Here is a 13,490-nt window from a genome sequence, read left to right on the forward strand (position 1 = left end):
ACAAGCCACAAGTATGACTTTATACACACTTCACCTTCCAAAACATCACTTGGATCCCTAAGGTCCTCTCATGACACAACCACATGACACAACTGAAAGAGACACCAGGACTTCAGCCACAGAAAGACCATGACTAAGGATAATGATGGAACCTACACAACATACATCCTTCCAGATGTACCAGACAGAAAGAGAAGACTAATTTCAATGTAGAAGGAAAGAGAAGGAAATGAGGATGGATGCTGTTATCAGTGCTGTGACTCAGTGAAATAAAAAAAACGAACAAAAAAAAACTTGGCAGGTGTAAAGTGAATAAAAAAAAAATACTTCGCACAGAGCATATAACATGGAACTGCCAAGTTGACTGATTGGTACAGAGAAACAAAATGCGTGAAAAGCTTTTTGTCCTGGCTCGGGATACCTTTGAATGCTGGAGAGTGTCAAGATTTTGTTCTCTGTTTCTCTTATTTCTCCAGCATCAGTTACTGACCTGATTCAGTGATGGAGAGGCAGCTCAGTGGAACTGGATTACTCCAGCAGAGCCATGTTAACACCTGTGCTAGCACTGTCTGCTATGGGAGTAAGGGAACAAGGAAGTGCAAGAAACACTGTCAAAACCACAGGGTAAATTCACCAGCGCTGGAAATTACTGCGGATTACAGTAATCCTTAGGAGAGCCTGAAACACAATATGGAAAGAAAGACTTATCTGCAATAGTTTTAAATTAAGTAACATGGTATGATGAGTTTGAAAAAAAAAAACAGAAGCAAGTCTACAAGGCGCTTCATTATATGGTTGGGATGCAGTAGTTCCCACATGTGGTTCAGAAAGGATGGCAAAGGCTCAGTGGGAGGCCAGTGAAAAAAAGACAGCATTTCTGAGAAGAAAGGTAATTCTGAGGTTGGAGCACAAATTGTTATTTACTTCTGTGAGGGAGCTAGGTGATAAGCACCAAAGACAGCACCTCAAGTGATGTACAGCTTTAAGAGACATACCTAAATGCAGAAGGTACAACTGATTTGACTCCTGAATCATGAAGCCTCTAAAGTGAAAGACTGCGTGAGTATACACCATCACTACAAACCTTCCAGAAACCAGCCACTATCCTTAAAACAGCTGCTTGATCATGCTTAGCTTCCTTGCCAGCAGCAACCCACGCCTCCCGGGTGTAGGTCCAAGGCAAGGTGGTGACACATGCCCAGTGGGTGCACTTACCTCTGGCTTTTGACTCTGAGGAGGAGGGGATGTCCTCAGAGGTCAGGATTTGGGGGAGGCACATGGGAGCGCCAACCCCCTGTCCCAGGTAGGAAGCAGGTGGGTAGTAGGAACACATGCGGTACTGGGAGCTGACGGTGTGGTGTCTCTCCATGCCCTTCACCTGTCAGGAGAGAGAAATGCAACAGTAGCCTGTGAAAGCCAAGCCCCAGTGCCATGGCGGCTCCCTGCTATCCCCTTGCCCCCACCCCTCCATGACTTTGAAGGAGGTCACAGTGGGTGCATGGGAAGTAACATTCTGACATGCTAGCCTTGGGGTTTTGATTTGGTAGCTTCACAGTCTGCCCACACTGACCAGCTACAGGTGGTGTGGTGTGAGATGTGACCCAGCAGCAGCAGCAGACCTATGGCTGTTTTACCTTACTGCAGATGGAGATGCATCTGGCACACAAGCACATACCCTTCACTGCAAGCAGCTTCCTGCCAAGTCCCCAGCTTATGGCACATTCAAGTGTGTACACCTGGCCGTGTGAGAGGTGAAGTGTCCATCCAGCTTCTACACATCCCTAAAGACTAACCCATCTCAGACTGCTGGCAACTGCTCTGCCAGGGACCTACTGGGTAGCTAAGGAGGACAGTCCTATGGACCAAGTCTCACAGGATCTGCTCCATGGCGTTGAGCAGTGACACACCCAAACACAAGCACACTGTTTTTCTTACAATACCCATCTTACAGTAAGATGGGGAAAATATTTTCTTGAGTTACTGAAAAAAAGCAAGTGGTGTTTAGACTATACAAGAAGCTGGTTGTGAAGCCACAACTGGACACCAGCCAGCAGGTCTGCCATGTCAGCACAGCATCAATCAGACATCCCTTTTCCCTTCCACAGATTGCAGCAAAGTGGCAACACTCAGAAATCAAAGTTTTTTCTACTCCAGTGCCCTGATACCATCCAAACTGATCTCCTCAGAGGAGCGGTAATGCTTTCCTAAATTTGTGTTTTATGAAAGAAATAACAACTTCCTATTATTTGTTACAAAGCCTTACAATGCAACATGGCCTCCGTGCTCCAAAAATGCAGCCAGAACAAGATTAACATTCTCAACAGGAAAGATAAGACTAGCTGGTTTCTCTAAGTATGCTGGGAAGTGAATGACTGAAAGACAGAAAGCTTCTGGGCAGAGACAAACTGTCAGAGTTTTGTACCGGTTATGACAGCAGCAGTGCCAACAATAATGCACATCCAGCTATGCCATTACACAGTGTCTGCTAGCAGACATGTCAGGCAGCCTTTTCAGCCACGTCCCACCTCAGGTCTGCCTGCTCCACTGTGGTCCCTGGAGCGCTGCCCCTCAGCCCTTCCCAGGCTGCGAAGCTCCGAGCCAGGGAGCAGGGGAGGCTGGGCTGTCCCAGACTGCTGCCCCATGCCAGGACACCTGCAGGGTCCGCTCCTGGCAGCAGGGGCCACAGCACCTCTCAGAACCACTCCACAATGCAGCCACCCCTCGTTTTCTAAGGGGAATTCCCTGTAAGAATTCCATATTCATTTTCATGTGCCTAGCTGCAAATAATGTGGCCCAAGCACATAAAATCCTGTTGGTTCTCTCTGAGGAATGTTTTCAGTGAGAGGTGCACAGAGAGAGAATGGTGTCTGTTTACAGGAAGCAAGTGCACTTCTGTCTGATTTCTGACAGCAGCATCTTTGCATATACTTGCACATGTAGTGAGGGACTTGCTTTTAGCCTGTGAAAAGTTAAGAGTTTTTCTCCTATAAATTAAACCAATACTTAAGATTTTTGTTTTTCTACTTCCACATGCAGAAAAAGCTCAACACACACTGAAGTTTCATCCAGAGTAGATAGTAAATTGCTTTTCAAAAATTTAATGAGTCATCCTGAGGAAGTCTGAACTCAGCTACTGACATTGCTTCTCCTCTTCTGCCAAAGGGCACTCTCCATTTTGGAAACAAGACTCCCTCAACAAAACATCGCCCAAAAGCACAGTCCAAAGGGCATTTTGAATCTGCACATCTGCAAAGCTCCACAACTCTGGAAGTGCCAGGGGAAAAACAGTTAGCCAGTTGTTCTCTGTCTGTGTGTTGCATGTAGTTTTCCTTCCCTTGATGGGGCAGGGCAGCATCTCCAGACCTCACAACTCTACTTCTGCCTTGTGCAAAGCCATGTGTGCACAAGTACAACCAAGAAAAGGCTGCCTGCAGGAGACAGATTATTTCAGCTGTATCAAAATGGAGGGATCACTCCCTGACACGAACTAGATCATGTGCACATCTCCCCCCCTAAAGTGGGTGCAGTGATCCACCTCCTTTAAACGCTTTTTTAGGGGTTTTCTCCATTTCTTACAAAAACAACTCAGCTAAAATCCCTAGATGAAATGAATTATTACTACTATTATTATTAGTGTGTGGTAGCTGGCTAGCAAGAGACATGTTTTATAATCTTATTACCCTCACCAAGTCTACGAACCACAGTTCGACCGATATCCAGAGGCTTGGCTCTGCAAAGAATATGCCGTGTAGTAACCACTGAAGAAAATCCAAAAGCTTTTGGTTTTCTTTTATTAAACTATCTAGAATCTACACCACAGTAAATCTGAACGATAAGGTTTTCTTTTTATAGTGCTTAGCAATCCTATTTTACAGTAACAATAAAAAATCCAACCAGTTGTAAAAATTCTTGACCTTAGTGCTGCATTAAAAAGGGGACTTGGGAGACCACTACCTCATGATAAGGGACATTTGGTCAGTATTAACTCCTGCAGCTCTGTGGAATCCTTGCAGGTTTATGAGTGCCAAAAAGGGAGATCAATACAGCCTTGGGGAAGCTCAAATATTCAGATTATTTTCAGCCTGGGGCAGTTCAGCTTTCCAAACGCTACAGTAAGGTATCAGGTTTGGGACTCTGTGCTAGGTCTGTCTAGGGGGAATGCTGGGGTCATGCATGGACCACAGGAGGAGAATGCTTGGCCTTCTGGTGTCTCCTGCCTCCCTCGCCCCTTCCACCCTTACAATAAAGCTGAGACAGGCATGAGCTGGGACAGTCCCACAAACCACTCTGGTTTGTGTCACTGCAGGCTACATGCCAAAAGAACAAGGCATATGTTAGGTGAGCAAGAGCTGTGGAAGGGAAAGGCATGCATTAGTCTTTGCAGAGGGCATCCTGAATTCCTAAGTTGCTTCCCTTCCAGCCACACAGTGCTTGTGCCCTGCTCCAGCTGCAGGATTCACCAAGTACAGACTTTAGTGGGAGACACATATCATCAGAGCAGCAGCTGGCCTATGCAACATTTACAGGTTCCCCTAAATTGTACAACACAGCATACACTCAGTAATGTTTTAAAAGATGTACTGCAAGCAATGGTGAGATGCTTAAAATTCATCAACAAATAAATATGGCCTGATTGGAAGGCCACGAGTGCATAGGAAATTCTTTCCCTGTGCCTTGAAAAGCCATTGTGAGGAACTGAGAGGCAGCTACAGTTTGCCCTTGCACAGATAAGCTGGAAACAGGACTTGTTAATCACTGAGCAAAATCGTCAGTGCAGCCCTCCAGCTATGTCCAAGTGACAGGATACATAGCAAAATCTAGGGAACACATGAGGAAAATGTTTTTGCATCAGACCATTCCTGTAAAAAGCCTTTCTTAATCGCTGGTGGAACAGAACATAAAGCCCAGCACCCCCTCCCGAGCTGGCAGCATAACCTCCACATATCTTCTTCGTGGCAAAAGAGCCGAGGAGAGAAAGTGGCCAAACCAGAAACAGGAAGGTGTCAAAGCAGGCACCAAGTGGTGACTCACCTCTCTAGCCTCTGAGATTAGAAAATGATCCTGTCTTTCCCAGATATTTGTTTAGCCAAAACATCACCTGTGTACTTCTTTTACTTGCAGAAGCTGCCAGGCACAATCTCTTTGTGAGCCTGCCAGTGTTATCTTCACACTTCCCAGCTGATCCCAACTATAGGGCTTGTTTCCAAGAAACACAAACAGGAGGAGGTCATGAATGCTATTCCTGGGGGACAAGGGCTGCAAAAATTTATAAGCAACAAAGGAGATCAAAGTGCAATCCTTCAGCTCTGCCAATGGTGTGCCATATGATCTTGGCCAAGTCACTTTACCCAGGATTTCCATCCTTTTATTTCATCCATGACTCAGCAACAAACATACCAAACTCAGTAATTATGGAAACACCAGAGAACCTTGAAAGTTTAACACAGCCTCCTGCTTCTGCCTTGATTTTAAAGTCAATTTTAGTGGGCATAAAACTGCATTTGTGTCATTGCTTGCAAACAACAGAATTCACAGGTTGGTTTTTGGCATGGGCAAGAAGGCAGCCACTGGGCAATTAAATGGAAATTCAGGCATCAGTAACCTCCCCTCTGTCATTCGTGAGCTGTGCGACTGTGACAAGTTATCTGACACTTCCCTGCCTCAGCTTCTGCGGTTATAAACCAGGTTTGCTGCTTCTCTCCCATCTTGCAATGTTACTGCTCTTATGCTGACCACTCACAACTTCGCCCAAGGTGCTTCACTCCTAAAACCAGCTAAGCATGTTTTTCAGAAAAAAGAAAAAATGAGTCTATGATACCCTGCCTTGACTTACTTTGATTCTAACACAGAAAATACAAGACACATCTATATCTGTCCCTCCTTGATAGACAAACTTAATTAACCTTTGCTATTCTGTTCCAACCTATTCTTTTAGACAAAGGCAGTGACCCATAAACAATATGTTACCATCAGAATCTCAACTGCAGTGACACCTAGAGATATAGCCCTATCAGCAGTATTGGAAAATAAACCACTTAGATTAGCTCCTCCAAGAAATATGGATTGCATTCATGTCACACATGAGCTGTCAGAAACATTAGGATACTTTTAGCATAAATCTGTAGTGTGAAGGGTATGTTATGAATACAGTATATAATTCAAGGCTTACACATAAAATTGGGACTGTCTTGGGTGACTTGCACAATGTGTATATATTTACACACACATGCACACATTCTACACTGACTTCTGGAGAGTAAGACTGCAATTTCTATAAGAGAGACAGGCTTTTTGGAGGAAAAACTGCGGTAGAAAGCAGAAGCAGGTGGAAGAAGTTGAAAAGAGACATCTTTTAATATTAGCAAGTGGCTATTCTTCAACCTCCTAGCTGTCCTGTCACAGCCACACTCTTCTGGATTTAGTAAGAGAATTTTCCCAAGTTTGATACTTCTAAGAAATCTTTGGTACTTCTAAGAAATCCTTAAAAAGCAGTTTACTACATCAGCAATACTAAATACTTTAGAGATGGCAAATGTAAATCCCACACTAGAAAGCAAGTCAAAATTTCTCACAAGTTATTTCTGCTCTAAACTGGTATAAGGAAAGAACAAAAAAGATAAGGTTCTGAAAGTGAGAACACTGGTTTGCCAAGAATGGGAAGTTCCGGGAAGGGGAAGGGAAGAGGAAAAGGAAAGCTGAAATTCTGAAATGTGTCTAAAACATCCGCACCAGCCTTAACCTTTCCCAGGAGCAGGATACCTGGAGTTACCAGAATACCAAAGAAAAAGCAGCCACTGCTCCCGAGGTGTGGGGGCACATTCTGCATTCTTGCTAATTTTTAATGGTTTAGCTGCATGTACCAGAAGTTTTAACGTTTCTGGGGCATGATGCTGACTCACAATGAGTCCAGATTAGACTTGTGCTGTGGATCATGCGCCAGCAGTTTGTCAGCTTTGAAAATCAAGTCTGATTAGATTCAGATGTGTCCAATAAGGCTTTACTTTTGCTGTGATAGAAAAGGCTGCAATCACCCCATATTCTCCCACTGCAGTGTGACCAGTTTCAGAAGCACCAACTTTGAAGTACACCAACCCACTCTGACATGCAGTACTTATGCTGGTAAACTGATTTTACTGTTAACTGGATGGAAGTGGATGGAATGCACACAAATTCCCATTGTAATGAGCAATTACAAGAGCTTCAAGGGAAACTCTAGATGCCCACACAGGACAGGGAAAGGAGAGGTACAGTAACCACCAAACCTGCTACATTTGCTGCCAACTTAGGCTTGTCTCTTCCTCAGGTGCAACAACAGACATAGGTGATTATCTGCCTTAGAGCTGGAAGGAGCAGCAGAATATAAATGACCAAAGGAGCCTCAACCAAAACAATAATGTTCACTACACTTATCAAATCATGATAGATACAACTTCTGGTGTGACTGTATATAGATGAGGAAAACCTACAGAGAAATACATAAAATATTTGCACCTTTATGAATCCACTCGAGCATGCCAGCCCCTGCAAAGAACAAAGACTAATGAAATCTGACATTAATCTACATTAAAGATTCAGTGATTCAGTTTATTTGCCAATGCTCAATGATGCATTAATCCTCATCTCATCCCACACACACTCACATGTTTCCTCCCCGGCTATTCTCTCTTGCTCCCTAAATTCTGAAACAGCAGACAGCTGGGCTGCTCAAGGCCTTGTCTGCATCCAGAAGTTAAATATGCAATTCTCCCTGTGATTAAAGTTAATCTAGGATCTGTGAGCCTTCACCAACTGAGCCTGAAAAAGCCAGGTGTCTTGTCTACCCAGCTTAAACTGGAATATCTTCCAGTGAGCACAGTGGTGGCTTCTACCACAAAAGAATACCTCCTGTGGGCTCACACCTTAGCAAGCTGCCCTAATTTGGTTACAGCAGGCATTGCCCAGCTGTGATTCTGGCAAAGAAACAAAGATCAAAAACTCTGATCAAAAAGTTAACAGCCATACATGTTAGAAAAGAAAAAGCACTTCTATTGAAGACTGGTTTAATAAAGCCTGTACATGTAAAAATAAATTCAGTCAGTACAAGCTGCCCAGCAGAAGTCCCAGTGTAGGTAACAGCTACGTGTTTCCTCTGAGGAGGATAAGCATGCACAGGTTTGCCAGCAAAACCTCCTGAGTGTAAGCAAGGTCTGACTCCTCTCTGAGGATCATGCTTTGAATGAAACTCTCCTTTAATTCCTTACTGTGCTTGACAGAAAGCCTCATTAGTTATTCATTCTCCATTTATTGTTATTTCTGTGATCTTCCCTTGCTGGTAACCCGCATGTGCAGAATTGAAGTCAAGCCACATGCAGCAACTGAGACTTTGTTCTCCTTACAATAAACCATCTTCAGTGCCACACAGGGTTTTACAACCTTAGCATCACTGTACCCACTGCCATCAAATGTTTTCTAGCCTCTCACTGAAACTTTTCATCATTACTTGTGCAATCTTATGCTGTTGTTAGAGTATGCAAACCCTATGACTCAGAACTCTTCCATTAAAAACTATCCTCCATGTAGATGAGTCTGAGAAACAGTTTGTAAAGTTCAAAACACTGACCCTGAACTACAGCCTGCCCTGTGTCAGAGGAGAAGTTGATCCTGGTTTCATGATATTTAGAAGCTGGGGAGACATCAATTCTGCAGGCCAAAAGCAGCACCTTTATCTCTCTGCTTGGACATCCAAAACATCAGAACAGCACTGAGGAATCCCAAAAGGTCAGCTCTGGAGAAATTAACATCTTAGATGCGGTAGACAAATTCATATAAAGGTGAATGTAATAATGTGGTATATCCCACAAGAGACATCCACAGCTTTGAGCCTGCTGGGGTAAAGAAAACTGTCCTTTTTGACAACACCCATGTAGTTTTTTTTCTTACTTACCCCTTCAAGATCTCACTAATTTGAATGGCACTTAAGCAGAAGTTAGTTTCTGCAGGGCCTGAAGAGAAGAATTATGGAAGTCACACAGCTGTTTTCGCTTCTTTAAGGGGTGTCAAAGGTTCCACAGCAACTGGTGATCTCACAAGTGAGACACAGACTCTCTAAGCCAAGACTTTCCATATACGTTACAGTACATGACAACAGAACTGTGAGTGAGGACACCACATCTTCATTCCAAGGTTTAACATACTCACATAACTCTTCCTCAAACACTGTGTGCTAGGTGAAATGCAAGAACATTTTTTTCTCAAGACAAATGTTGCCACTGTTCGTTTGTCTTTTGATGGTGTCTCCATGCATCAGCAAGCTAAGTGCTGCAGATGCTTCAGAAGTAACCTTCTATCTGAAACATTCTGCTGCACCAAGCTAACACAATCAACCAAAATAAAAAAGTTGAAAAAGCACTTGGCACTTCACACCATTACCATGCACAAAATCCTGTAACTCGCCTTGACTAATTTTCCGCTTGGCCTGGTGATTGAATTCATCAGCTGGAGAGGACACCATCAACTGGAAAGGTGTACCTTCACGTATCAACACACTGAGAGAAGAAAGCTCTCATGGCATGGGCTTGCACCACAGAAGGAAGAGAGATAGCTCCCTATCCCATACAGCTGTACTCACAGCAGAAAAAGGGATGTGGAATAGTGATAAGTGCTACAGTAATTGCAATCACCCTGGCATTACTTTCAGCTCCTTGGTATCAAAAATTAAAACGCCCTTTCAGAGCTGGTCCCTCTGCCAGAGAAACCTGGCTAGAGAAACTGTCTGTCAGCAAACAGGATGACCTATCTGTTCACTTACACAAGGAGGTTTTGGTGGACATTTCACTGTTGAGTGGTTTCACAACACAGCCTTTGCAGAAGCAGCCTGCCCTGTCCTGATGCTCTACGGAAGAGGTCTGCCCTCTCCTGTCCTTACACAAGGGACACAGGCATATGCAGACTCAGAGGGTACAGCCGTACCAGTTCAGTCTCAAACAGGAAAAGCATCTCTGCAGTCCAAAATCAAATAGTCCCTGAGTTACTGAAATGTTTCCACTTTGCCAAGAATCCCCCATATTGGCAGATTTTCCCATTTTCCAGTTTCTGACTGAGTTGAATGCTACAATTATCATGTCCTAGAGTGCGAGGGCTTGATTTGCTTTATATCCTAACAAAGTACATAGAGCTCTGGTTTGAAACTCTCAGGTACTGCCTGTAACCTGAACTACATGAGTAAAAATCATGAGCTCTGGAGTTACCAATTACCAGAACACACAACTAGCAATATGCCACGTCACATTCAACTGACTGCAACCAAACTGCTGCACAACAGCATGGTCTCCTGGGTCACCTCGGTGCATTGGATGTGAAACATGGAAAAAACCCATGCTTCTGAAGAGCAAAGCCTCCCAGAAATTACACCTTAGGCTCTCAGGATGTTATACTGGACTCTTTTTTCTGGAAAACAATTAGTAATCTACTGTCACATAATACAGAAGATAAAATCAAGTTAGTGCTCTTTGCGCTCGTGGCAATTTATCCATACCATTATCACTGTCCAACTATGTAATTACGTTTGTTATGCTGCATTGCAACCACACATTTTGTCTAACTTTCTCAAAATGGGTCCTAATGCCACCCTGGAATATGATTCTGGTTTTGCGCTGCCACGAAACCAGCAAAGAGGAGATCATACCTGCCACTGTTTTCCTGACTGGCTCGGCATGTATGTTGCTGGGAGACTTCGAAGGCTGTTCTTCATGGCCGACCCTACAATTGTGCCCCCTGTCTCACTGGAGGAAGGCTCACTGGCCACTGCCATCTGGTACTGGGAGTAGTTGTACAGGTTGTTATAACAAGGATACAGAGATGGCTGGTAAAAACTGCTGTAGTAGGCGGAGTCCACAACCAACTCAGATGTGCTCTCCAAGTGCCCTCTGCTGGGGATGGAAGGGATGTCCTGAATGAGCATCCGTCCCTCTGGAAAAGAAAAAAAAGACCATTATCTTCCACCTTCTAATGAGCCACTACTCCTCCCAAAGGCTGGACAGAGAGTGGTAAATAAGAAGTAGGAGCTGAAAGCTAAACATGGCTGAGAGTTCGGTGGAAACTCAAGTGGACCAAGAACTACTCACAGTCCAAGACTGCCACCTACACACACCACAGTCTGCAAAACAGCAGACAAAACCAACTGCAGGTTTAAGCAATGCTCTGAATCCTCAATCAGTATCAACTGATGGGGACAATGATTTACATCGCCTAAGTCTGCAGTCCCCTACTACTTTTTAATCTGTAACAGTGTGCCAAGTCTCTTGTAACTCTCTAGAAGTAGAAAGGATCTAGCTACAGAATGACTCCTCCCAGCCAGCATCCAGAAGGTGAGAGGACACCTTCTGAACATGCCTCTATGAGGGTCAAACAGCCACAAGGCAAGAGAAGCTGCAGTGGGAAAAACACCACAGGAACAGCCAAGGTGTCCCAGAAACCCACACACTACCTGTGAGCAGTACAGTCCTCAACCCTTGCCAAGCATTCAATCCCAAATTTAGCTCCTGTACCTAGAAAATCACCAAGCAAAACAAGATCCCACACCACTAGTAAAAGAGGATGAGGAGAAAGGTACTGCTTGTGACTTGCTGCATCCACTCTGGACTGCCTCCAGATCAGGGGTTAGCTGGCTGTGCTCCCCACAGGCAAGGTCTGCCTCCCTGTCATTCCCTAAGATGGGAATGCTTCTCAGACAATGAGAGGCCATGATCTCCCCACTCTACTGTCAACCAGGGCCCTGCAATATTTGCAAGCATGAAAAACAGAAGGTGCTTGTTGGTACTATTGCACACCCAAGCTCTCTCTCTTACATGCCATCAGTTACACTGCCAAGCCAGACACAACAAAAAACTACCACAATCTTATATATACATTTACAGGGGAAAAAAAAAAATCAAACATCCAGATCTCTCCATATCTGTATTTCTGGCTCTAGTTTGCATGTCTGTGACCCTGCCTTGTACCAGTTCTCTGTAAGGAGCTCCTCTTCTCCCCATGATGTTGTCCAATTGTTTTGTAGAGGAGAAAACAATGCAGTTTAAAACATATGGATGAGCTCCATGGGCAACAGGCACATAGGAAATAACAGCCCTAAGAGAAGACATTTCAGGCAGGTCTAGTTTGTTCTGGATCTTTCTCTTGGTGTACCTGTATCTTGGTTACTTACCTGTGGAAGGAATATAGTGGCATACCAACCAGCCCCTCAGAGTCATGATAACAACATCTACAGTCCTGTGCATTAGCTGCGTATTAGATCAAATAATCAGTTCTACCTATTTTTGCTATTTACAATGCAATCATGTTTTACTTCTTCAGCTATAATGAAAGCTTTCTGCAATCATGGATCATCTCCTTCCAGGTCACTAAATTACACAGTGTCCCCATCCAGTTCTTGCTGCCAACAGTTGACATCAATGAACTGTTTATTAGCAAAGACTGTTTTATGCTTCCCGCACCTGATTTTTCTGCAGAACCATGTCAGCTGGCCTTGTTTATGTGAAGTATTTCTCAATTTTGCACGCAAAACAGAAGTGCCTGCAATGGCACAGAAGACTTTTCAGAGTTTCTGCACTTTCATTTTTGTTATTTTTAAAATTATTATCCTGCTTTTAGGCAAGACTCTTAGATCCTTTTGTCTGCATCTGATAAAATCAGAACTCAGATCACAGACACAGCACAAGCTTGACTCCCCTCCCTAAATTTACTTCTCAAATAAAGTTGCATTCCAGTTGCTCTGCTTCAAATGTTGCAAAATAGAAGCCAAAAGCAAAATCCTCCAACACATTCCTTGCTGGGATACAGATTTCACATGACAGAGAAAGGCAAGGCAGTCACCTGCTGAACTTCTCACAAGGCTATATTATTGCACAAATGTGTGATTTCTTCTAAAATCTCTGCAGTGTCTTTCAATTTACAATGCATCATCAGAAGGGCTACTACTCCCCATTAAAAATACTAGCACCAGGAAGATGATATCTTTTTACACCTGCATGATCTGGATGAGGGGGATCAAGATTATCCTCAGTCAGTCCACAGACAACACTAAGTCAGGCAGGAGTGTTGATCTGCTGGAGGGCAGGAAGGCTCTGCAGAGGGATCTGGACAGGCTGGATCATGGGCCGAGCCCAGTGGTGTGAGGCTCAACAAGGCCCAGTGCTGGGCCCTGCCCTTGGGTCACAGCAACCCCAGGCAGTGCCACAGGCTGGGGCAGAGTGGCTGCAAAGCTGCCACAGGAAAAGGCCCTGGGGGTGCTGGTGACAGCAGCTGAGCGTGAGCCAGCAGTGCCCAGGTGGCCAAGAAGGCCAATGGCATCCTGGCCTGTGCCAGCAATGGTGTGGCCAGCAGGAGCAGGGCAGGGATTGTCCCCCTGTACTCAGTGCTGGTAAGGCCACACCTTGAGTACTGTATTCAGCTGGGCCCCTCACTCCAATAAAGACATTGAGGTACTGCAGCATGTCCAGAGATGGGCAATGGAG

General features: G+C 44.4%; 1 protein-coding gene across 1 annotated transcript in view; it reads right to left on the reverse strand.

The window, feature by feature from the left end:
- Positions 1 to 13,490, reverse strand: part of DMRT1 (doublesex and mab-3 related transcription factor 1) — a 58,100-nt gene that overhangs the window by 23,691 nt on the left and 20,919 nt on the right. The window contains exons 3-4 of the mRNA XM_058044092.1: positions 10,664 to 10,947; positions 1,216 to 1,378 (exon numbers count right to left, since the gene is read on the reverse strand). Coding sequence (XP_057900075.1) covers positions 1,216 to 1,378; positions 10,664 to 10,947 — 447 coding nt within the window. The remainder of the gene's footprint in view (positions 1 to 1,215; positions 1,379 to 10,663; positions 10,948 to 13,490) is intronic.

This window comes from Melospiza georgiana, chromosome Z, assembly GCF_028018845.1.
Source record: "Melospiza georgiana isolate bMelGeo1 chromosome Z, bMelGeo1.pri, whole genome shotgun sequence".
NCBI lineage: Eukaryota > Metazoa > Chordata > Aves > Passeriformes > Passerellidae > Melospiza > Melospiza georgiana.